This window comes from Cololabis saira, chromosome 20 (assembly GCF_033807715.1).
Source record: "Cololabis saira isolate AMF1-May2022 chromosome 20, fColSai1.1, whole genome shotgun sequence".
Lineage (NCBI taxonomy): Eukaryota > Metazoa > Chordata > Actinopteri > Beloniformes > Belonidae > Cololabis > Cololabis saira.
In genome coordinates this window covers 6,986,985-7,013,987 of record NC_084606.1, presented here as the reverse complement: position 1 = coordinate 7,013,987, position 27,003 = coordinate 6,986,985, and the positions used below count along the sequence as shown (strand labels likewise).

General features: G+C 42.6%; 1 protein-coding gene across 1 annotated transcript in view; it reads left to right on the top strand.

Annotated features, from left to right (window-relative positions):
- The first annotated feature begins 524 nt into the window (after nt 1–524).
- LOC133420388 (uncharacterized) overlaps nt 525–27,003 on the top strand; it is a 49,864-nt gene continuing 23,385 nt past the window's right edge. The window contains exons 1-12 of the mRNA XM_061710077.1: nt 525–758; nt 3,495–3,595; nt 6,377–6,446; nt 6,526–6,656; nt 7,242–7,330; nt 7,405–7,504; nt 7,646–7,689; nt 9,786–9,863; nt 10,919–11,115; nt 21,088–21,152; nt 21,298–21,405; nt 25,429–25,531. Coding sequence (XP_061566061.1) covers nt 605–758; nt 3,495–3,595; nt 6,377–6,446; nt 6,526–6,656; nt 7,242–7,330; nt 7,405–7,504; nt 7,646–7,689; nt 9,786–9,863; nt 10,919–11,115; nt 21,088–21,152; nt 21,298–21,405; nt 25,429–25,531 — 1,240 coding nt within the window. The 5' untranslated portion in view covers nt 525–604. The remainder of the gene's footprint in view (nt 759–3,494; nt 3,596–6,376; nt 6,447–6,525; nt 6,657–7,241; nt 7,331–7,404; nt 7,505–7,645; nt 7,690–9,785; nt 9,864–10,918; nt 11,116–21,087; nt 21,153–21,297; nt 21,406–25,428; nt 25,532–27,003) is intronic.

Here is a 27,003-nt window from a genome sequence, read left to right as displayed (position 1 = left end):
ATTATGCACTTCGAGAAAAAAATCAAAATGTCGAGAAAAAAGTCGAAATGTCGAGAAAAAAGTTAAAATGTCGAGATTAATGTTGAAAAAAACAAAAATGTCATACATTCTGGATTCATTACAAATCAACTGAAATATTGCAAGCCTTTTATTATTTTAATATTGCTGATTATGGTTTACAGTTTAAGATTAAGATTCCCAGAATATTCTAATTTTTTGAGATAGGATATTTGAGTTTTCTTAAGCTGTAAACCATGAATAGCAATATTAAAATAATAAAAGGCTTGCAATATTTCAGTTGATTTGTAATGAATCCAGAATGTGTGACATTTTTGTTTTTTTAATTGCATTACAGAAAATAAAGAACTTTATCACAATATTCTAATTTTCTGAGACAGTCCTGTATACAGAATTTTGTTGAATAAAGTTTGGAAAAAAAACAAAAAAACAAGCAACTGTTGCTCCGCTGTAAGTGGGTGAAAGGTGGCGGAACGTTTCTCCTCGTTGTTCGCCGGACGGTTCTCGCAGGAGCACCGCCACCTTCACCCCCCGGGCGAGTTTTTGCAGAGTTTTCTTCAGAGTTTTTACAGAAACTTCACTAACGATGTCTGCTCGTGCACGCACGGCGGTGGCGCGCCTGTCCCGGGCCCGCGGGGGTCCGGGCCCGAACCCGGACCGGGTCTACTCATGCTCGGCCGGAACCAAACCGGTGCGGATCGGCTGCGCCTCCGGGTTCTGGGGCGACACCGCGGCCTCGGGTGAGATATGCCCCCGCGTTCCATTTACCTCGGAAATCGGAACTGGGAACTGGGAATGGTAACTCGGGGGTGGTGAAGCTTCTCCCACTTTCCCAGTAGGAAATCCCACTTTGAGGGGCGTTCCAGTTGAAAATTGCGACTGGGACCTGGGAAATTCAGACTTCCGAGGACAAATTGAACTTGGCATTATTATAATATCATAACATCCATGGGTGAGACTGGAGCTCAGCTGGGAAAATGTTGTTTTAGGTTTCCATTGTTTGTTTCTAGGGCTGTTCGATTTTGCCCAAAAATAAAATCTCGATTTTTTTTCTCTCAAAATCCGATTTTCGATTACGATTACGATTACTTTGTGAATTGACAAAAGGCAAAGAAATGATTTCAAATATGCAGTTTTTTTATTGAACATTTGCCCCATTGGGCTTTAAGTGCAAACGTTGCTCTTATTAAACCAAAAATGAATGAATAAAGTGCAAAACTCTGTAAAATAAGTTGAAAAAAAGTTTTAAAAAATCTAATAAAATATAAAGTTTTATCTCTGAAAAAAAAATCAGCACTTGCAAACATACAGTAAGTTATATTTCCAATTAAATAAAACAAGACATTTTCTAATTAAACTAAACTGGGTCTTTGCATGCTAAATAATAATGCAACCCATGAAGGAGGTAGAGGTGTGTAATGTCAGTCATTACAGTTGCTATTCACATTTTCAAGTTTTTTGCAAGGAACACGAGCCGGTCTACCCGGTGGCATGTTACAACGCCCCCTCCTACACTAAAGAGCCTCTCCGATGGGGCACTTGTTGCAGGTATTGAGAGGTATTTCCATCAATCATTAATATGTGTGCAGACAAGGTAAATTAAAAAAAAAAAAAAAAAAGTGAAAAATCGATTTTACGAGTTTCACGTTTTAACATCGTTCTAATTACATAATCGCGATTACAATTTAAAATCGATTAATCGAACAGCCCTATTTGTTTCCCTACGAAAGAAGGAAAATGTTACTTTTTGATAAATCTGTTTTATTTCTTGCCAAATTTCATATTCATAAGAGTACATTGCTTTTTTTTTAATTTTTTCATCCTTTATTAATCCAGGAAAGTCCCATTGAGATACAATATCTCTTCTGCCAGGGAGTCCTGGTCTATGGAGGATTTTTTGTGCCAAAATTAAATAAATAAATACATCATTAATTAATTGAAATTGGAATGAAATATATAATTAATTAATTAAATGTGTCATTAATTGATTAAAATTAGAATTAAATATGTCATTAATTAATTAAAATACAATTCTGACAGTTTTACATTTCATGATTCACACGCAGCAATATGGAGGATTTTTTGTGCCAAAATTAAATAAATAAATACATCATTAATTAATTAAAATGGCAATGAAATATATCATTAAATAATTAAATGTGTCATTAATTAATTAAAATTAGAAATGAAATATGTCATTAATTAATTAAAATACAATTCATTTTAAGTAAAAATATATATTTATTATTTCAGCATTTAATTAATTAATGACACATTTAATTAATGATTTCGTGGTGCGTGTGAATCATGAAATGTAAAACTGCATTTAATTAATTAATGACACATTTAATTAATGATTTCCTGTCGCTGAATCATGAAATGTAAATGTAAAACTGTCAGTTTCACTCGTCAAACTCAGTGGGCGGATTCCAAACCCCTCATTGGTTCCCCTGCACATCAAGTCAAGGCAAATCGAATCCACATAATGGATTGTTGCAGGGCTTCGGGACACATTCCGATAAACTAGGGCCGCGTTCAGACTGCAGGCAAATCTGATTCATATCTGATTCCTTCTCATATCCGATTTTCAGGGCTGACTGTCCACACTGTTTTTAGCAATTGTCCATATCGGATCTGGCTCTGTTCAGACTGGGCCACATCATTGACTGATCTGACGGGTTGCCGTAGCAACGACGTCGGAGCGGAGGCGTCACCCAGCGCGTGTATTGTGTGAAGTCATGTATTTTTATATATATATATAAAAAAATCCCAAAATATCTGTACCGTTTCTGATTGGGTCGGCACTGCGCAGAACAAAACCACAGGCAAACTAACAAACCAACCAACAAAGCTCAGAGTTAACAAAACGAACCAGCAATGAACAACTGGCAGCCCCGCTCTTTAACCTCTCCTCCTGATGAGCTGACGGGCTGCAGGTTCAGGCTCACAGCGCGACTGAAGGCTGATTTATGGTTCCCCGTTACACCGACGCAGACCTACGGCGTAGGGGACGCGGCGACCCGCACCGTACGTGGAAATGCAGCCTTTTTTTCTGCTATTAAAACATGATTTGTAATGTAAAGAATGACACTTGATTAAAAACAAGGACATTGTTCTGTGAAAAATGATTTGAACATATGTTTGAACATGTTAAGAGAAGGTAAATATTTCAAGTTGAGTATGTGTTGTAGCTCATTCCAAGCTTGCTTTTATGTTTTCCAGAAAGAAATGGAACTTTACTTAAAACTAATCACTAAGGCTAGGTTGCCACCTTTCAGAAATAGAAATCAGGGACGCCCTGATTTCAGCAGCGCAGGAGCCAAAAAAAAGCCCCAAAACTTCTAAACTGCATAAAAATGTGTTTATTTTATATGAAAAAACAAAGTGCTTTGATTTAAAGTTTAAAGTGCTTTAATAGCATTGAACTTGCATGGCTTTTCTGGTCTCCATGGTAACGCATCTGCATGTCCCCCCAGTGCCCCAGCTGGTCTACGGCGGGAAGCTGGACTTCCTGGTCTTCGACTACCTCAGTGAGATCACCATGTCTCTGCTCACCGCCGCCAAGAGCAAGGCGCCCGTGAGTGTCCGCCGGGCCGCACCTGCGTGTTGTCTGTCCTAACCAAAGATCCTCTATACAGAAGATAACACATTACCGTTACTGCCAATGGTATGAAATGGTATCCACTTCCTGTCTCCTAAGTGGGCGTGGCCGCCTCTCTGACCTCACTTCCTGTCTCCTAAGTGGGCGTGGCCGCCCCTCTCCCCACATCGTTTTGGAAGTGTTGTGAACATACAACACTAGATACAGTACAGCTTAAATATTTGCTCCTTATTTTGCCGCTCGTTTTTTTTTTTATCTGCTACCTTAATGTCTGATCTACATGACACTGGACGGATCATCCGGGCGGCTGTACAGACACTGCAGAATCTGGTTACTTTCCTCCTTCTCTGAGTTGGCAGGCTGAAGGGAGACCACTTTATATATGTTAAAGCAAGAAAAAAACCTGTTTTTCATGATACAGTAGGTCCGCTAAATTATTATCACAAGTTGCTGCAGTTGCATCTCTCCGCCAGCAGAGGGCGGTGTTGTTAGCTGCAGAACTCCACTTCAGCTGGACCCGTTGGTCCAAATACACAGAAACTTCAGTACCTACGTTGAAAAAAAGTTTTTATCTATTTAAAACTTTTTTCTTTTTTTTACTTTTGTGAGTGTTTATGCATGTTTCTGATCTTATATCTTATTAAAAACATGATCAAAGTGATGTGATTGTTTTGTTTGGCTCAAGGTTTTTACCTGCCACTGTTTATGTTATGTTTATGTGATAATTGATGGGGGCTCATGTTCTGGGTCTCTGGAAAGATCCTGGAGACAACTTCTGTTGTAATAGACGCTATATAAATAAAACTGAATTGAATTAATGATCGTGAGACTGAGGGCCAATCCCAATACACCCCCTACTTTCTACCACTACCCCTAAAAAAGAAGCCACAGATTTAAGGGCACTTGTAATCTTCCCAGGGGCCTGTCCCAATACTCCCCCTACCCCTACTTTGCAGCACTACCCCTAAATTTTGCTTGCTACGTCACTGCGTGGTTTACGTTCGGGTACGTAAGCGACTGCGTAGTTACGTTTGCACATACGTCGCACCATATCAGGAAGCCCAGAGATAAAAGCTGTTTTAATTTCAGCTGTAGCACTGTTAATATGCCACTTTATTAAGTTTTAATATTTTTTAAGGCGTAAAAGTAACCGTTAAGATCCCCAACCTGGGCTCAGTTTATCCAAATAACGCCTGTTAAGAAATTTGATCCGACGTTTAGGAGAAGAGCCGCCGGCTCGGAGCAGCATCAGCCGGAGTACAGACGTGATCGCCGGGTCAACCTGCGCCGTCGTCCCGGGGAGAAACCTGCAGCTCTGTGGAGAATCACCGCTGGCTGAAATAAATCATTTAGGAAGATAAATGTTGGTTTAATAGATGAAATCTAACAGTTGTAGCTACGCCTGTTAAGAAATTTGCTCCGAAAATTTCGGGATTTGTGCCTGCCTGCTCCGGAGCTGATTTATGGTTCCACGTTAAATCGACGCAGAGCCTACGGCGTAGGGTACGGTGTACAACGCGCGTCGCCGCGTAACCTACGCCGTAGGCTCTGCGTTGGTGTAACGTGGAAACATAAATCAGCCTTTATTCTGGCGAGGTTGGAAAAAGACTTCGCAACAACGGGCAAATGAGTGATTATGTACATTCACTGAGTGAATATTATGAAAGTAAAATATATATTTCTCGCTAGAAATGTAATCAAAACGCATTTTTATGCAGAAACTAACTCAAAATATTGATTTTATTCACAAAAAAATAAGAAATGTCCACCATGTTTTTTTTTTGATTCAGTCTGCAAATGACAACGAAAAGCATTCTGGGAAATCTTTTCTGGCCCTAGGTCAGCTAGTCAGCATCTGAAAATCCTCGATCCGTAGGGACAGATTACACATATACACACTACCCTCGTTTTCCGCACTCCCCCTACATGCAAAGAGGAATTGGGACACCACTACCCTCACGGGGACACGCAAAATTTAGGGGTAGGGATGAAAAGTAGGGGTAGTGGGAGGATTGTAACTGGGACTGAAAGTCAGACAAATACAACCTCAGCTGCAGCTCTCCGCCAGCAGAGGGCGGTGTCGTCTCTGCTGCAGTGGCGGCTCTTAGGGCTGGGTGATATATCAAGATTTTAATATATATCGATATATTTTCAAACGTGATATGGTACGAGACAATATAATTTATATCGATTTAAAAAAAATATATGATTTTGTGACAAATTGACTTGAATGTTTTATTTGAGATTTGCACAAATGTTTTGTTATTTGCACATCTGTCAACCTCAGTGGAAAAGTCTGCCTGTTACTGTCTACATTGTATTAATTGCACAGTGTATTTTAATTTAATTGTTTTGCAGGAAAGGGATATTTGTTTTATTTTATTCAAGAAGCATTTTTATTCTATATATGCAGGCAGTTTATTTTTATTTCATTTGTTTTATACATTTTGATATTGTGCAGACCTCTGTTAATAAAGGAACCTGTGTGACATTTGGCACGAGGTTTTGTATTAAAACTGACTGTTTTTTTAAGGGTTTACCTCAGAAAAAATGAAGCTAACAGAGATGCTAACAGAGATGCTATGCTATAATGCTTTGGGGGAAACCCCAATTATGGCACATAAAAAATATCGATATATATCGAGTATCGCCATTCAGCTAGAAAATATCGAGATATGACTTTTGGTCCATATGGCCCAGCCCTAGCGGCTCTCCGCCAGCAGAGGGCGGTGTTTCTCACCGGTGTCTCCTCCTCAGAACATGGGCTACGCTCCGGACTTCGTGCAGCTGGCTCTGGCTCCGTTCATCAACGACATCCACAAGAAAGGTGAGCTCAGCGCCGTGGAGCGGCCGGTGATTGACGGGTCTCTGTTTCCATGACAATGCTGACTCCGCCCCCCTGACAGGAATCCGCGTGGTCAGCAACGCGGGCGGCGTGAACCCGCTGGCCTGCGCCGAGGCCATACGGGAAGTGGTGAAGAAGGCTGGACTTGACCTGAAGGTCGCCGTGGTGACGGGAGACGACCTTGTCCCCCACGTATGACGCACACACACACACACACACACACACACACACACACACACATACACACATACACACACACACACACACACACACACACAGACACACAGACACACACACACACACTTTTTAGCATCGATCGTACACACTAAGGAGTTTCGGACTTGTCCTCATGTCCTTGTTTCCTCGTGTCCTTGTGTCCTCATATCCTCGTGTCCTCGTCTTGTGTCCTTGTGTCCTCATATCCTTGTGTCCTTGTTTCCTCGTGTCCTTGTGTCCTCATATCCTCGCATCCTCGTATCCTGATATCCTTGTGTCCTCATGTCCTCATATCCTTGTGTCTTCGTGTCCTTGGTTCCTCGTGTTCTTGTGTCTTTGTGTCTTCATATCTTCATATCCTCGTGTCCTCGTCTTGTGTCCTCATATCCTGGTGTCCTTGTTTCCTTGTGTCCTTATATCCTCATGTCCTCATATCCTCGTATCCTTGTGTCCTCATATCCTCATATCCTCATGTCCTTGTGTCCTCATGTCCTCATATCCTCGTATCCTTGTGTCCTCATATCCTCATATCCTCGTGTCCTCATGTCCTCATGTCCTCAGAGGAGCAGCCTGTCGGAGGTAAAGATGGCCGACGGTGAGGGGAAGCAGCCGCTGCCCAAGACGCTGCACAGCATGAACGCTTATCTGGGGTACGGACTGGGGGGGGTCCAGGTGTTTGTGTGTCTCCTGCCTCCTCTGACCTCTGACCTCTGTCTCTCTTCAGGGCTGAGCCGATCCGCCGCTGCCTGGACGGCGGTGCTGACGTGGTGGTGACGGGACGCTGCGTTGACAGCGCCGTGGCCCTGGGGCCCCTCATGCACTCCGTAGGTCTGGGGGGGGGGGCAGCGGACCGGGGGGGACCGGACCTGGGGGGACCGGATGACCGGGGACCGGACCTAGGGGGGGCCAGGGTACCGGGGACCGTGCGTTGGTTCTGGTTCTGACACGTCTGTTTGTTTCTACAGTTTGGTTGGACGAGACGTGACTACGACCTGCTGGCAGCTGGGAGGTATGAACACATGAACACATGAATACATGAATACACACATGGACACATGAACACATGAATACATGAATACACACATGAACACATGAATACACACATGAACACATGAATACACACATGAACACATGAATACACACATGAATACATGAATACACACATGAACACATGAATACATGACACATGAACACACATGAACCCACACATGAACACATGAATACACACATGAACACACACATGAACACATGAACACACACATGAACACATGAACACATGAACACACACATGAACACATGAACACATGAATACACACATGAACACATGAACACACACATGAATACATGAATACACACATGAACAAAACACACACATGAACACAACACACACATGAACACATGAATACACACATGAACACATGAATACACACATGAACAAAACACACACATGAACACAACACACACATGAACACAACACACACATGAACACATGAATACACACATGAACACATGAATACACACATGAATACATGAATACACACATGAACAAAACACACACATGAACACAACACACACATGAACACATGAATACACACATGAACACATGAATACACACATGAACAAAACACACACATGAACACAACACACACATGAACACATGAACACACACATGAACACATGAATACACACATGAACACATGAATACACACATGAACAAAACACACACATGAACACAACACACACATGAACACATGAATACACACATGAACACATGAATACACACATGAACACATGAATACACATGAACACAACACACACATGAATACATGAACACACACATGAACACAACACACACATGAACACATGAACACATGAATACACACATGAACACATGAATACACACATGAACACATGAAAACATGAACACATGAACACACACATGAACACACACATGAACACATGAACACACATGAATACACACATGAACACATGAATACACACATGAACACATGAACACATGAATACACACATGAACACATGAATACACACATGAACACATGAAAACATGAACACATGAACACACACATGAACACACACATGAACACATGAACACACATGAATACACACATGAACACACACATGAACACATGAACACATGGACACATGAATACACACATGAACACATGAACACATGAATACACACATGAACACATGAACACACACATGAACACACACATGAACACACACATGAACACATGAATACATGAATACACACATGAACACACACATGAACACACACATGAACACACACATGAACACACACATGAACACATGAACACACATGAACACATGAATACACACATGTACACACACATGAACACATGAACACACACATGAACACATGAACACATGAATACACACATGAACACACACATGAACACACACATGAACACATGAACACACATGAACACATGAATACACACATGAACACACACATGAACACATGAACACACATGAACACAACACACACATGAATACACACATGAATACATGAACACATGAATACACACATGAACACACACATGAACACATGAATACACACATGAACACACACATGAATACATGAACACATGAATACACACATGAATGAACACATGAAAACATGGACACATGAATACACACATGAACACACACATGAACACATGAATACACACATGAACACACACATGAATACATGAACACATGAATACACACATGAATGAACACATGAAAACATGGACACATGAATACACACATGAAAACATGGACACATGAACACACACATGAACACATGAACACACATGAACACACATGAACACGTGAATACACACATGAACACAACACACACGTGAATACACACATGAACACACATGAACACACACATGAACACATGAACACACATGAACACATGAATACACACATGAACACACATGAACACACACATGAAAACATGGACACATGAATACACACATGAACACATGAAAACATGGACACATGAATACACACATGAATGAACACATGAACACATGAACACATGAGGACCCACCGGGACGTCTGTCTCTTCAGTCTTGCAGGTCACCTGATCGAATGCGGCGCTCAGAGCACCGGAGGAATCTTCACCGACTGGGACAAAGTTCCTGACTGGTGAGTCTCGGCACCGGGGGGTCCTGGAGGACTGGGGGGTCCTGGTCTCCCCTGGAGGACCAGGGGAGACATGGGGGTCCTGGACCGGCTGTTCTTTTTGAAAACGTTTTGAATTTCAGTTTTTTTCTTTTTTTTTTTCTACCTTGTCTGCACACATATTAATGGTTGATACCATGCCAGTAAAAACCTAAGGCATATATATGTGCATTATTAGTATATTTAATATATATACGTGTGTATGTACATGTTTATGTGGTTGTGTGTGTGTGTGTGTGTGTATATGTGTATGAATATGTTTGTGTGGCTGTGTATGTGTGTGTGTGGCTATGTGTGTGTATGTGTGTGTGTGTGTATATGTAAATGACTGAGTGGCTGTTTATGTGTGAGCGTGTATATGTATGTGTGGCTATGTGTGTGTGTGTGTGCATGTATGTATGTATATATATATATATATATATATATATATATATATATATATATATATATATATATATATATATATGTGTGTGAGATTATCCTATCAAATCTCCACCTGAAGTGTATCTATAGTGGGGGAGAGGGGGGGCAACCCCGCCACCCGCGAGACCAGAGGCCGACAAGGAAGAACCCGGAACCCAGGCCACCAGCAACCCCACAGTTTATTTCTGAACTTCAAGTTTTCACAAAAGTTTGTAAAGTCAGAACTTTGAATTTTGAAAACTAACATTGGATCAAATTCCTGTAAGTCATTGATAAAGTTGGTGTTTGAGCAGGTGTATAAACGTTATTTAAACTATTCACTAAATCATGAGTTCGGGGTTTAATCTGCTAATTGATGACTTTATTCTCGGCCCCGCCCAGTGGCCCCTCCCAGTAGCCCCTCCCAGTGGCCCCTCCCAGTGGCCCCTCCCAGTGGCCCCGCCCAGTGGCCCTGCCCAGAACCTTGATATTCCGTCCTAGGTACAATCGTAGAAAACGTGTCACGGCGTTGCTTCGCTCGGACGTCTTGGGTCGTGTGACGATCTCGCTCCTCGGCAACCATAACCCGATCTCTGACAGGACCGATCCGTTGCCAGGGACAACATGGGCTTCCCCGTGGTGGAATGTTCCGGCGACGGCTCCTTCGTCCTCTCCAAACCTCCCAAGACCGGCGGCCTCGTCTCCTTCGGCACGGTGGCGGAGCAGCTGGTGTACGAGATCGGAGACCCGCGGCGTTACCTGCTGCCCGACGTCATCTGCGACTTCAGCCAGGTGGAGATCCAGGAAGTACCCGGTACGTGCGCACACACACACACACACATACATACACATAGCCACATAGACATATACACACACTCACGCACACACACATATACACGCACACACACACATATACACACACACACACACACACACACACATATACACGCACACACACACATATACACACACACACACACACACACACACACATATACACATATATAAACACATACACACACACACACACACACACATATATATATATATATATATATATATATATATATATATATATATATATATATATATATATATATATATATTAGGGGTGTCACGGTACACACAAGTCACGGTTCGGTACGGGTTCGGTACAACGGGAAAAAAAATACAAAAAGTCCCAAATGTATAAGACGAGTTTTTTCTTCCTTTATTTTGATCATAGCATTTGAAAGTTAAAGTTTGTTCAATTGGCTACAAAACTAAAAAGCATCTCTTATTAAAGTGTAAAATAAATAGAATAAAACATTTAACTTGTGCATTAGTGTTTTTAATTTTACCACGGACTGGTTTATGTGAGCGCGGGATGGGACATTGTAACGAGGCTCGAGCACTTTTAATAAATACTTGAACCCGGCTCCTCTACTGCTGCATATGGGCAGAGCCGTCTGGGGGCGGAGCATTCTCCATGGGCCTTATGATAGTCATTTTAACATTCAACAACATCATCCTACCCATCAAACTACATTTATTCTCACTTTTATTGAGCCAAGCCTATAGGCCTATACTGCAGAAAGCAGAGTAAAGTCACAAACTTGTTCAGAAGAACACACACACACACACACACACACACACACACACACACACACACACACACACAGGCCTGACAGCTGTCAATCACATGGCTCTGAAAACTCAGGTAGTCACGGACTGACTCAGTTCATTCTTTGATACAATTTAAATACAAAAAAAACATAACTGGTCTAAATTACACAATCTATTTAGATAGATATAGACACAGCGGTCTATAACATAATTTTTGAGCTCTATAACAGAGAATAGACTCGGCGGTCTCGTTCACAACAACACAAGCTCATTAAAATAGGCAGCTGGTCAAGAAACTGATAAATAAATTATTTATGAAGGTTACACTGACTCACCAACGGTAGTTGACTCTTCCATAACCCAAAATAATCCAGGTAACGTGGAAAACGGGGTAACATTCAAAACTTTGTACAAATGTAGTCCTCTTTTAAACTTTAGCGCTAATCTCCTTCACTGTGACTGTTAAGGCTGATTTATGGTACCGCGTTACACCAACGCAGCGCCTACGGCGAAGGTTGCGCGTCGCCGCATAACCTCGCCGTAGACTGCGCCGTACCCTACGGCGTATGCTCTGCGTCGATTTAACGCAGAACCATAAATCAGGCTTTACAGCCAATCCGCGTTGGCACACGGCCCTGATGCGTTCAGGACAGTTGTAAATTAAGAATTATAGCCTACAATTTATGATGATATATGAATTGCACATATATTTATTGATATGCACAGACTAGCACACATTTAGGTCTGTAATGGAACGTGACTGTTGATATTTATAAGGGGGAAAAAAAACGATGATTGATTTTTTTTTTTTTTTTTTTTTTTAACTCAGTCAGACGTATTCGCCCTATGACTGCGTGAACCGAACCGTGACCCCCGTACCGTGACGGGACGGGACGAATACAAATACCGTTACACCCCTAATATATATATATTCATACATGCACACATACACACGCATAGCCACACATACATATACACGCTCACACACACACACACACACACACATATATATATATATATATATATATATATATATATATATATATATATTCATACATGCACACATACACACACATAGCCACACACACTGTTTTGGGAGAAATCTCAAATAGGTTCTAGAGTGGTCGGCTGTACCCAAAATGAATCACACACACACTCGCCTTTGCTATAAGATATGAATACATTTATTAGCAAAAAAGCAAGCATTACATAGAAGACATCCACAAAACTACCCGTTTGTTAGGGTAAGTGTCGAATTACCCCTCCCACAACTCGGCAGTACACACAATATCACTCGTTTGCTAGGATTACGCTACAAGCTATCCCCCGCAAAACAGTGGCAATCAACACAGTTGCAATCATCACACACAGGTGAAAGGGTTAAACAGGCCTTCTTACCTCGACACGGAACTGGAGAGCCAAGGCAGTCCGGTTAAGAATAAGCCAAGGAAAAACCCAACGCCGGGCGTTTTGCCAGTACCCACGGCCGACTCTGGCTATACTTCCGGTTTCCCTGTCTTTTATACCTTTCCCTCAGCACCTTGCGGAGGGGGGGAAAAGGCCTATTCGCCCCCCCGTCCGCAAGCTCTCAAAACAAGTTTCGGCTCCCACGGGACCCAAAATCCCGTGCGAACCAGGCCCTTCCTCACAGAAAAACAGGCATTTGCTATGATAAACAGCAGGTGCGCGGCTGACTAAAAACTAAGGCCGTGTTTTGAGAATCTAGGGCATCTTCAGGACACAAAACTTATTTTTTCTCACTTCACACACACACACACACACACACACACACACACACACACACACACACACACACACACACACACACACACACACACACACATATACACACATACACATACACACACATATACACATATATACACACACACACACACACACACACACACACATATATACACACACACACACACATATATATATACATATATATATGTATATATACATATATATATATATATATATATATATATATATATATATATATATATATGTATATATACATATATATATGTATATATATATATGTATTCATGTAAACGCCAAACGGAATATCCCCATCAAACGGAACAGGAATTTGTTTTCACTTCATAAATGTAATGAAGGATATGAACATTTCTGTATTTGTAGACGGTAGAAAGTACCGGAATAACCAGATTTACAAGAAGGTGAGCGAAAAGTTGCGTGAAGCAGGATTTGATTTGAATTTGGATACAGGAAGAAGAAGCGGAAATGACGCTAATTGCGTCATCATGTTCTCCGCGCTTCGCTGGTTTGATCCAGATATCCCAAATGATTAATTACCATGTATACAGAATATTCCCAATGTTTCAGTAACCGGAATTTTAGCAATAACCCGAATTTTGACTGCATGTAAATGTAGTCACACACACGCTGAACCCGGTGCTTTCACAACCCTGCCCGAGTCCTCTGGTGACCTTAAACATCGGCGCCGTGGTTCACCCCGGCCCGACCCGTCACCCTCCGCTGAACCTCCGTATCAGCTGCTCCTTCAGGGAACTAAACAAGGATCCATCAGCGCTAGCAGCTAACCTCCACGTGAACCCCAGAACCTCCAGAAGCTCCGGCGGCGGCTGCTGAACTCCCCTCTGATAAGTGTGTCGGCTCCACCTCCTGCTGTAATTAATGCAGGAGTCCTCGGAGAGGACGCGCCTGCGTTCCCAGACCCCCCCGCTCCCCCCGTGCCCCGCTTGAGTAAATATGGCTGCAAATCTCTGGTGTTTGTGTAAATGTTTGGGATATTCAACCTGGAACCGGCCCAGTTCTGCACCGAGACGTCTCATGGAAGAACCGACGGGTTCATCCTGAAATCAGCTGCTGTTCCAGAGTTCAGGACACGACGCTCCGGTCTCTACGTCCACCAGGAACCGCGGTACCACGACCGCTAATGAGACGAATAAAACAAACAAGCTCCTGGAGGTTTCCTTTAACCCTCTTTAGATGTCTCCTTCAACCCTCCTAAAGCTTGAGTTATGGTTCTGCGTCTAAACGACTCCGTGCCTACGGCGTGTGGTACGCGTCAACGCAGAACACACGCCGTCACTGACACCGTCACCGACGTGCACCTCCCGAAAATTATAACTACGCGTCGAGGCGACGGAGACCACACGCAGACGGAGAGGGCTGTGATTGGTTCACTTGGTAGCAACGCATTTCCGGTTTCCGGTTTGAAGCAGTAGTGAACTTTCAGGGCTCTTTTCTTCGTTTATATGTGATTTCTTTTGTTTTGGTTTTTTGCACAATAGTTGTCCTTATCTCTTTGATTCACTGTGACTGGAAAAAGTCGGATAAACCATTCAGAAAAAGATCGCTAACTAGCGGCTGCGGGGGGTACTGCACCGCGACCAAATGGAGAGACGGAGAAGTCCGAAGGGTTCAATACGGCGTCACGGCTGCGGCGTGTGCTCTGCGTCGGTGTGACGCAGAACCTTAATTCAGGCTTTAGAGGTTCCCTTTAACCCTCTTTAGAAGTTTCCTTCAACCCTCCTTAGATGTTTCATTTAACCTTCCTTAGAAGTTTCCTCAAGCCCTCCTAAAAGGTTCCATTTAACCCTCCTTCGATGTCTCCTTCAACTCTCCTCAGATGTCTCCTTCAACTCTCCTTAGAGGTTTCCTTCAACCCTCTTAAAAGGTTCCCTTCAACCCTCCTTAGATGTATCCTTCAACCCTCTCAAAAGGTTCTCTTCAACCCTCCTTAAAAGTTCCCTTCAACCCTCAGAGGTTTCTTTCATCCCTCCTTAGATGTCTCCTTCAACCCTCAGTAGATGCTTCCTTCACCAGGAACCCTCAGTAGATGACTTCATCAGTGTCTCATGGTTCTGGAGGAGTTCTGGTCCTCTCTTCTTTCCAAGTGAGGTTTTGGACCTCTCTGAACCCTCGACCCCCCGGTGACGGTGGGTAGGGTTAAGGCCGAGCAAGAGTGACCTTCTGAGGGGTTTTGTATCTCACTGATTGGAAACTGTCCAGCTGTCTTCAGGTGAAAGGCAAGAGTTCACCGGGTTCACTGGGAGTTCACAGATTATCAGTCCATCTCAGGGCTTGGGAAAGTCCAACCGGACTTTCGCTAGTGGGACAGTTTGGTATTCTTTAAATGCGTCCATCTGTCAACTCTCTGCTCCTTATCTGGTGAAGGGTCACAGTGTGAGCAAAGATCACCAGACCTGCCCTCCTCAGAACCTCCTCAGAACCTCCTCCAGCTCCTCCACCTCCTCCAGCTCCACCAGCAGACCACCAGGCCTTCTCAAGCCTGTAAAGTCATTGAGGTGCTGGAAACATTCCCCTGACATTTGGTCCATACTGACCTGAAGACACGGTCCCCTCCCCTGGACTGAGATCTGGTGACTGTCGGGAACCTTTGGGTACAGTTGGCTCATTGTCGGGTTAAAGGAACCGGTCTGAGATGGTTTGATCTTGTTTTCGCCCTTCCTTCCTTCCTTCCTTCCTTCCTTCCTTCCTTCCTTCCTTCCTTCCTTCCTTCCTTCCTTCCTTCCTTCCTTCCTTCCTTCCTTCCTTCCTTCCTTCCTTCCTTCCTTCCTTCCTTCCTTCCTTCCTTCCTTCCTTCTTTCCTCCCTTCTTTCCTTACTTCCTTCTTTTTCTCCCTCCCTTCCTTCCTTCCTTCCTTCCTTCCTTCCTTCTTTTCTCCATTCCTTCCTTATTTCCTTCTTTCCTTCCTTCCTTCTTTTCTCCATTCCTTCCTTATTTCCTTCTTTCCTTCCTTCCTTCTTTTCTCCATTCCTTCCTTATTTTCTCCCTTCCTTCTCTTCTTCCTTCATTCTTTCCTTCCTTCTTTCCTCCCTTCTTTCCTTCCTTCCTTCTTTGCTCCATTCCTTCCTTATTTCCTTCCTTCCTTCTTTTCTCCCTTCCTTCTTTCCTTCTTTCCTTCCTTCCTTCCTTCCTTCCTTCCTTCCTTCCTTCCTTCCTTCCTTCCTTCCTTCCTTCCTTCCTTCCTTCCTTCTTTTCTCCCTTACTTCCTTCCTTCTTTCCTTCCTTATTTTCTCCTTTCCTCCTCTTCTTCCTTCCTTCCTTCCTTCCTTCCTTCCTTCCTTCCTTCCTTCCTTCCTTCCTTCCTTCCTTCCTTCCTTCTTTCTTTCCTTCCTTTTCTCCCTTCCTTCTCTTCTTCCTTCCTTCATTATTTCCTTCCTTCCTCCTTTTCTCCCTTCCTTCCTTCTCTTCTCCCTTCCTTCCTTCTCTTCTTCCTTCCACCCTTCTTTCCTCCCTTCTTCCCTTCCTCCTTCCTTGACCCGGAGGGTTAAATGATGCTCATTTATAGGGCTGGGGATCCATTCAAATGTCAAGAATCGATTCGATTCTGATTCTTAAGATTCAGAGTCGATTATCAAGATTTGATTTGATCCGATTCGATTCCGATATTGATTTGGGTTACTGTTAATAAAACTGTTTTTTGAGCTGTTGCACACGTATAAATACTGATACTACATATGAATACTAGTATTATATTGAGATTCAACAGCAAGTATTGCAGCTAATGATGCTGTAAGGAACAATCAGCTCCCAGAATGCTGATAGAAACTGCTTTCAGAAACATCATGTGGGTCAGAATTACCAAACAGATCCAGGCAGCAGTTTTATTTTTTAACACATTTTTTGAGAATTTGGTTTTTAGAATTTTATACAAATGTAACCCCAAGACAGTATATAAAGTAATGAAAAATAGACAATTTATGTAATTATAACTGAAAACCTGAATGTTTTCATACCTTTAAACATATTTAAAGGCAAAAACATTGCACCAGTTATTCTTGTCGCCAACAAAACTTTCCTTTTTTTGGCATAAACAAAAAAAAATACCAAAAGTTGTAATGATGAAAACAAAAATTGATCTTTAGACATATTAATCGATTTTTAGGAATTAATATGAGAATCGATTTTTTCAAAACAGGCCTACTCATTTACTGACCAAGAGGCTTAACATTCCCTTCCTTCCTTCCTTCCTTCCTTCCTTCCTTCCTTCCTTCCTTCCTTCCTTCCTTCCTTCCTTCCTTCCTTCCTTCCTTCCTTCCTTCCTTCCTTCCCTCCTTCCTTCCTTCCTTCCTTCCTTCCTTCCTTCCTTCCTTCCTTCCTTCCTTCCTTCCTTCCTTCCTTCCTTCCTTCCTTCCTTCCTTCCTTCCTTACTCCTTTCCTTCTTTCCTTCCTTGTTTCCTCCCTTCCTTCCTTCCTTCCTTCTTTTTTCCTTCCTTCCTTCCTTCCTTCTTTTCTCCCTTCCTTCCTTCTTTCCTTCCTTCTTTTCTCCCTTCCTTCCTTCTCTTTTCCTTTCCTTCCTTCCTTCCTTCCTTCCTTCCTTCCTTCCTTCCTTCCTCCTGCTCTCCTTCCTTCCTTTCTTCCTTCCGTCCTTATTCCTTCCTTCTTTTTTCCCTTCCTTCCTTCTTTCCTCCCCTTCCTTCCTTCCTTCCTTCGTTACTCCTTTCTTTCTTTTCTCCCCTCGTACATTCTTTCCTTGTTTCCTCCCTTCCTTCCTTCTTTTTTCCTTACTTTCCTCCCTTCCTTCCTTCCTTCCTTCTTTTCTCCATTCCTTCCTTCTTTACTCCTTTCCTTCTTTCTTTTCTCCCCTCGTACATTCTTTCCTTGTTTCCTCCCTTCCTTCCTTCTTTTTTCCTTACTTTCCTCCCTTCCTTCCTTCCTTCCTTCCTTCCTTCCTTCCTTCCTTCCTTCCTTCCTTCCTTCCTTCCTTCCTTCCTTCCTTCCTTCCTTCCTTCCTTCCTTCCTTCCTTCCTTCCTTCCTTCCTTCCTTCCTTCCTTCACCAGTCGGACTACTCATCATAGTTAACCAGCAACACCTGAACTACTAGTTGATTTTTCATCAGTTCTTGTTTTAAAAGCTGACGTTTGAGGATAATGTGATTGTTTTAGGTCGTAAAGATTAATTGTAAAACTACGTTGACACACAAACAGAACCTCCAACAATATGAAACCGTTTCATGATGTAAAACAAAAACAGTTTCCCTCAAATCCCAGTAAACAGCTCTTTGGACTGAACTGCGATGTGTTTAAGCGGGACTTGAACTCTGAGCTGCTGCTGTTGCTGCAAATGTAAATATTTTAGTCTAATTGAGCCTGGCTGAACTGTGGAGGGCTGTTTGACCGGGGGACGACCCGTCTCTGTCGCCAGCGGTTTATCTTTAGACATGAGCGAGGGGGAAAGTGAAGAAGAAGACGAGTGGCCGGACGAGTCCGCGGCCCGGTTCACCCAGGGGTGAGCAGCGCTGTCCTGTTCTCAGGCGGGTGTCAGGGGGGGGACGATGGAGGGGGGGACGAGGGACACTAACATCTCCCGTGTGTTCAAGGCCAGCGCCGTCACGGGTCCAGAAGCCCGTTTGGTGACACTTTCCACCATCAAACTGATGTCTGGAGACTTCTAGAGTCTTCTTTCTCGTCATGCTGATCTTTTAAGTGGACTGGTCCCACCCATGACATAATATATTAATTCTCTAAATCCTAAATGCACTAGTTTATAAAAACTTTTTTTTTTGTGAAAAGCGTAGGCTAGGGATGGGCGGTATGGACTAAAAAATGTATCACGAGAATTTCTGGCATTTATCCCGATAACGATAAAAATGGCGATAAAAAAAATACCAATTCAACTCCACCTTTGTAACTATAAATCTATCACCACATTCAGTCTTTGGAGCCAAAACACTGCTCTAAAAGATACTAAATGCTACTAAACTACACCAATTAAATTGAATTGATAAAAACCAATTAAATGCAAAACTGTAACGACTCAAGCTCCTCATTCTCAGATCCGACATGTTTGTTACACAAACACGTAATCGATAATCGTCATCAACGAGAATGTATTATTTTTACAGCAAGATGACAAATTCTTACCGTGGGGAACGGTAAAATATCACCCATTCCTAGCGTAGGCGTCATAAGCTTAGGCTTCAGTTTACACCTTTTGGTCCTTGGTTTTTAGTTAAAATTGTGTATATATATGTATATATATATATATATCTCTATATAAAGGGGTGTAACAATATATCGTACCATGAAATTTTGCGATACAAAAACGTCACGATACGTGTCGTGGAGGTGACAAAGTGTATCGCGATATTGGGTTATTAATATTAATCTATTGTGTTGACTAGTAACGACCGCGCCTCGACCCGGTGACCAAAATCTGACTCCGCTCAGAAGAAACTAGTACCGTTTTGCGGTCCCGATCACGGAACTCTTGCAGGTTTTGAGCTCTGAACCTTTACTTATGTAAGGCTGGTGTAGAGTTAAGCCTTACCTTATTAAATTAAACCTTTTTCAGGTCGTGAGTAGGATAAACACGGGGACAACTTCTGCTGAGTTCCAGTGTACTTTAATGTCCCTCAACAGTGTAGGATTTTAGAACATCAACACAGCACCTAGTGCCGTACTGTGGCGTATCACTCCGCCCAATCTAAAACAGACTAATCACTACAGATAAACTGACTAGTGTCATTATATTCCCTGATTTACATCAGAATATAAAGAATATATTTATAAAATAATCAACCCTGAATTACCAAAATAACCTTCTTAACAAAAATAAATCTCCTCTTACACTTATAAGGTGAGCATGAATCAATCTTTTTTATGATGTAAAATTGTATGTATTTATTTACTTTTATTTATTTATTTAATTTTAGTTGTTACATTTCTGGAAAAGAAAAAAGTCAAATCATACATGAGAGAAACTATTCCGTTTGTGGCAAAATATTTGTACTTGTATGAAACTGAAGATGCATAATGCAAACCTGACATTTACTTTTAGTTCAGTTTGTGGAAAATGGTTGGCCTGGCTTTCTCTTTAAAACTTAAACACTTATAAAGCATTACAAACTGTAACAATAGGACAAATGCACAGCATTGTTTTGTATTTTGTGTCTTTCAAATAAAATAATTTTTTCCAGTCATATGTTCCTCATTCAAGGTTGTTAAAAAAATACTGCTATAATATCGTATCGTTATCTTGAGATTAGTGTATCGTTACACCCCTAATATATATATATATATATATATATATATATATATATACCAAAAGATTATATATTTTTTGTATAACACTGACGATTTACACCTGTACTTTGACTAAACTAAACTAAAATGTATGTTTGTTTCTCTGGCTGGGCCGGGTTAATTGTGTGTTCAGGTGTAGACGGTGGAGCCGTCAGAGTCACCGGGGCTAAAGGCCTTCCTCCGTCACACGACTACAAGGTAAACCGCCGGCCGAGCGTCCCGACCGGAGTAACCGGAGTGACCGGTGTGACCGGAGTGACCGGAGTGACCGGAGTAACCGGAGTAAACGGAGTAAACGGAGTAAACGGGAGTAAACGGGAGTAAACACCTCCTCTTCCTGCAGGTGTGTGCCACCTACATGGACGGGTTCAGGGCCACGGCCGTGTGTCCGGTCGGGGGGGCCCAGAGCGGTGGAGAAGGCCAGACGGACGGCGGAGAGCATCATCAGGAGGTTCGTCTGAGGGTTTCACACCTGTCCCGTTTGGAGCAGTTGTTCCGGAACAGGGAGCCTTTCCCCCTAAAGAACCGGATTCACCAATATGTTCTTAAGAACAATCTTAACCCTTGTGCTGTGTCAAGGAAGGAAGGAAGGAAGGAAGGAAGGAAGGAAGGAAGGAAGGAAGGAAGGAAGGAAGGAAGGAAGGAAGGAAGGAAGGAAGGAAGGAAGGAAGGAAGGAAGGAAGGAAGGAAGGAAGGAAGGAAGGAAGGAAGGAAGGAAGGAAGGAAGGAAGGAAGGAAGGAAGGAAGGAAGGAAGGAAGGAAGGAAGGAAGGAAGGAAGGAAGAATAATAGAAGGAAGGAAGTAAGGAAGGGAGAATAATAGAAGGAAGGAAGGAAGGAAGGAAGTAGGAAAGGGAGGAAGGAAGGGAGAATAATAGAAGGAAGGAAGTAGGAAAGGGAGGAAGGAAGGGAGAATAATAGAAGGAAGGAAGTAGGAAAGGGAGGAAGGAAGGGAGAATAATAGAAGGAAGGAAGTAGGAAAGGGAGGAAGGAAGGGAGAATAATAGAAGGAAGGAAGTAGGAAAGGGAGGAAGGAAGGGAGAATAATAGAAGGAAGGAAGTAGGAAAGGGAGGAAGGAAGGGAGAATAATAGAAGGAAGGAAGTAGGAAAGGGAGGAAGGAAGGGAGAATAATAGAAGGAAGGAAGTAGGAAAGGGAGGAAGGAAGGGAGAATAATAGAAGGAAGGAAGTAGGAAAGGGAGGAAGGAAGGGAGAATAATAGAAGGGAGGAAGTAGGAAAGGGAGGAAGGAAGGGAGAATAATAGAAGGGAGGAAGTAGGAAAGGGAGGAAGGAAGGGAGAATAATAGAAGGGAGGAAGTAGGAAAGGGAGGAAGGAAGGGAGAATAATAGAAGGAAGGAAGTAGGAAAGGGAGGAAGGAAGGGAGAATAATAGAAGGAAGGAAGTAGGAAAGGGAGGAAGGAAGGGAGAATAATAGAAGGAAGGAAGTAGGAAAGGGAGGAAGGAAGGGAGAATAATAGAAGGAAGGAAGTAGGAAAGGGAGGAAGGAAGGGAGAATAATAGAAGGAAGGAAGTAGGAAAGGGAGGAAGGAAGGGAGAATAATAGAAGGAAGGAAGTAGGAAAGGGAGGAAGGAAGGGAGAATAATAGAAGGAAGGAAGTAGGAAAGGGAGGAAGGAAGGGAGAATAATAGAAGGAAGGAAGTAGGAAAGGGAGGAAGGAAGGGAGAATAATAGAAGGAAGGAAGTAGGAAAGGGAGGAAGGAAGGGAGAATAATAGAAGGAAGGAAGTAGGAAAGGGAGGAAGGAAGGGAGAATAATAGAAGGAAGGAAGTAGGAAAGGGAGGAAGGAAGGGAGAATAATAGAAGGAAGGAAGTAGGAAAGGGAGGAAGGAAGGGAGAATAATAGAAGGAAGGAAGTAGGAAAGGGAGGAAGGAAGGGAGAATAATAGAAGGAAGGAAGTAGGAAAGGGAGGAAGGAAGGGAGAATAATAGAAGGAAGGAAGTAGGAAAGGGAGGAAGGAAGGGAGAATAATAGAAGGAAGGAAGTAGGAAAGGGAGGAAGGAAGGGAGAATAATAGAAGGAAGGAAGTAGGAAAGGGAGGAAGGAAGGGAGAATAATAGAAGGAAGGAAGTAGGAAAGGGAGGAAGGAAGGGAGAATAATAGAAGGAAGGAAGTAGGAAAGGGAGGAAGGAAGGGAGAATAATAGAAGGAAGGAAGTAGGAAAGGGAGGAAGGAAGGGAGAATAATAGAAGGAAGGAAGTAGGAAAGGGAGGAAGGAAGGGAGAATAATAGAAGGAAGGAAGTAGGAAAGGGAGGAAGGAAGGGAGAATAATAGAAGGAAGGAAGTAGGAAAGGGAGGAAGGAAGGGAGAATAATAGAAGGAAGGAAGTAGGAAAGGGAGGAAAGGAAGGGAGAATAATAGAAGGAAGGAAGTAGGAAAGGGAGGAAGGAAGGGAGAATAATAGAAGGAAGGAAGTAGGAAAGGGAGGAAGGAAGGGAGAATAATAGAAGGAAGGAAGTAGGAAAGGGAGGAAGGAAGGGAGAATAATAGAAGGAAGTAGGAAAGGGAGGAAGGAAGGGAGAATAATAGAAGGAAGGAAGTAGGAAAGGGAGGAAGGAAGGGAGAAAAGATGGAAGGAAGGAAGTAAGGAAGGAAGAAGAATAGAAGGAAGGAAGTAGGAAAGGGAGGAAGGAAGGAAGGAAGAAGAATAGAAGGAAGGAAGTAGGAAAGGGAGGAAGGAAGGAAGGAAGAAGAATAGAAGGAAGGAAGTAGGAAAGGGAGGAAGGAAGGAAGGAAGAATAATAGAAGGAAGGAAGTAGGAAAGGGAGGAAGGAAGGGAGAATAATAGAAGGAAGGAAGTAGGAAAGGGAGGAAGGAAGGGAGAATAATAGAAGGAAGGAAGTAGGAAAGGGAGGAAGGAAGGGAGAAAAGATGGAAGGAAGGAAGTAAGGAAGGAAGAAGAATAGAAGGAAGGAAGTAGGAAAGGGAGGAAGGAAGGTAGAAAAGAAGGAAGGGAGAAAAGATGGAAGGAAGGAAACAAAAGAAGTAAGGAAGGAAGAAGAATAGAAGGAAGGAATTAGGAAAGGGAGGAAGGAAGGGAGAAAAAAAGGAAGGAAGGGAGAACGAAGGAAGGAAGTAGGAAAGGGAGTAAGGAAGGGAGAAAAGATGGAAGGAAGGAAAGAAGGAAGTAAGGGAGAAAGGAAGGAAGTAGGAAAGGGAGGAAGGAAGGAAGTAGGAAAGGGAGGAAGGAAGGGAGAAAAGAAGGAAGGAAGGAAGGAAGGAAGGGAGAAAAGAAGGAAGGAAGTAGGAAAGGGAGTAAGGAAGGGAGAAAAGAAGGAAGGAAGGGAGAAAAGATGGAAGGAAGGAAAGATGGAAGGAAGGAAAGATGGAAGGAAGGGAGAAAGGGAGAAAAGGAAAGAAGGGAGGGAGGAAGGAACGGGGGAAAGAAGGAAGGAAAAGCAAAGAAGGTAATAAAGGACAGATGACGAAAGGGAGGTAGGAAGAAAAAGGAGTAAAGGAGGAAAAGAGGAAAGGAAGAAGGAAGGAGAGAGCAGGAGGAAAGAAGGATAGAAGAATTGGGTCATTTTGACCCAAAGACAGTACAAGGGTTAAGAAATGTCTTAAGATCTAAAATTAAGAAGTTCATAAGAAAGTTCTTAAGTGCAATTCCTCAATATTTTCTTAAGAACCGTCTTAAGAACTGTCATTTCTTATGAATTTCTTATTTTTCCTACTTAAGAACTTCTTAAAATATGTCATTGCATTGCACGCGCCAACAAACAACATTTATAGGTAGTTTAACCGTCAGTCACTCACTAAACATGGAGAAGGAGAAAAAGAGATGCAGGAACTTTTCAAGGTTATGGTGGATGAGATTAATGTGTTGAAAAAAAATACTATTGGGGAAAATTACTAATAATTAACTACCACGCTAACTAACATGCTAACAAACAGTTAACAGGCTCTTTGTGTAATTAATTACAAAGTATATCCTCAAACTATGACCTACTAGTCTAAACTTGTCTAAAATGTGTTGAAAAAGGTGATTTTAGATGCTTACCTTTTCACAGAAGACATTTTAAGACAGATCAAGGTTGTGTTAAAGTTAAGAAAAAAGTCAAGAACAAATTTGAGAACTTTGTTCTGCGCTTTGCGCCCTCTATGTGAAAGGGCTTATGACCATTGTTGTTTTTCCCGCGGTACAGAAGAGGAAACTCCTTCCGCGTTCATTTCTGACCAATGAGAGAACAGTTGGTTCATGGCATTTGTTATCAGCTTTGAACCGCTACAGACGGTTGCCTTGTGAACACAAACCCCCACAAACCAAAAACGTAACAACTGTATCGATTTGGCCCCTGAATCGGAACAAAACAATCAGCTAGACGTTTGTGGTGAATTTAGCGGAATTTAGCGGTTGCAGCTGAGAGTTCCTTCGTGGTGACGTGGAGAGTAGCGATCAACCGCCAAGCTTTTAAGTTGAAACCATCAAAGCTCCTTCCTGTCGTCTGTTAGGACGAGACGCATGTTCGGGCAGCTGGGATTGGACGACTTCAGCTCCGTCAACGTGCAGGTCCTCGGCGCGGAAGACACGTACGGATCCAACGCCCGCAACAAGGTAACGCCCACCTGGCTCTCAACAAGGTAACGCCCACCTGGCCCTCACCAAGGTAACGCCCACTGGAGCAAACCAGGTCCCTTGGGCCTCGTTTGGGCGGCAGTAGCTCAGGTGGTAGAGCGGGTCGTCCAATGATCGGAAGATCGGCGGTTCGAATCCCGCTCTGTCCCAGTTTGCTGTCGTAGTGTCCTTGGGCAAGACACCTTACCCACCTTGCCCCGTGTGAATATGTATGAATGTTTGGTGGTGGTCGGAGGGGCCGTTAGGCGCGATATGGCCAGCCACGCTTCCGTCAGTCTGCCCCAGGGCAGCTGTGGCTACAAACGTAGCTACCACCACCAGTGAGAATGTGTATGAATGAATAATGGTCTCTGTAAAGCTCTGGGTGCCTTGAAGGGAGCTATATAAAACCAAGCCAGGGACCAGGACCTGGACCAGGATCTGAAGGGTTTTATTTGTCCTGACTGTTTCATGTGTACATACCGTATTGGCCCGAATATAAGACGAGGTTTTTTGCATTGAAATAAGACTGAAAAAGTGGTTGTCGTCTTATATTCGGGGTCTAGACGTTATACCCATTCACAACGCTAGATGGCGCCAGATATCTTTAAAGTGAATGCTGAATTTAACTCCCCAGGCCAAAGCGAACCCCTGTCACGAAGAAGAAAAATAAAAAATAGTATAAGAAAGAAAAGAGAAGAAAATAAGAGAAGAGATAACAGAAAGTGGAGAAACGAGAAAAGTGGGTGGAAGACTGGCAGTTTAACCGGCAGCTGAGGAGAAGTTATGATGCAAACTTCAAGATGATGATTTGAATGAGGCAAAATAACATGCTTTTCCTCTCAAATATATTGTTATAATCATTTGTTTCAGATGTACTGTAATTATTTTCTGTATTAAATTGAATTTGGTGTTCAAAAAATCTTTTTTCAAACTTGAGTCTTGGAAAAAGAGGGGGTCGTCTTATAATCAGGGTCGTCTTATATTCGGGCCAATACGGTATGTTTATCTTCTGTTCAGATGTCATTTAGATCAGTGATCTCCAACCCCCGGGCCGTGGGTCATCTGGTACCGGGCCGCACAGAAGGAAAAAATAATTTCTGTATCATCCCCTGATGATGGATGACTCTCAAACTGATGGTTCACAATGGTTCTTTTTGTGTCAGTTAGACTCCACTTTAGCATTCCCAACACTAGTTTAGTCTTTCAGACACACTTTCTACTGCCGTTAAACTTTTACTGTTAAAGTCCAAAGCGCCGGATGTTTACGAGGTCTCGGTGAGACGCCTTCAAAATAAAAGCACTAAATCTCAGTCTCCTTAATATATAACAAATAAAATAAAAGCCTGGCTTTAAATAACGTTAATGAGAAAACAAACATAAAAACACATCGATATAAATACTCATATTAAAGGTAATTTATAATTTCCATTATTAGTTTATCAAAAATGATGTATTATTAATGTATTATT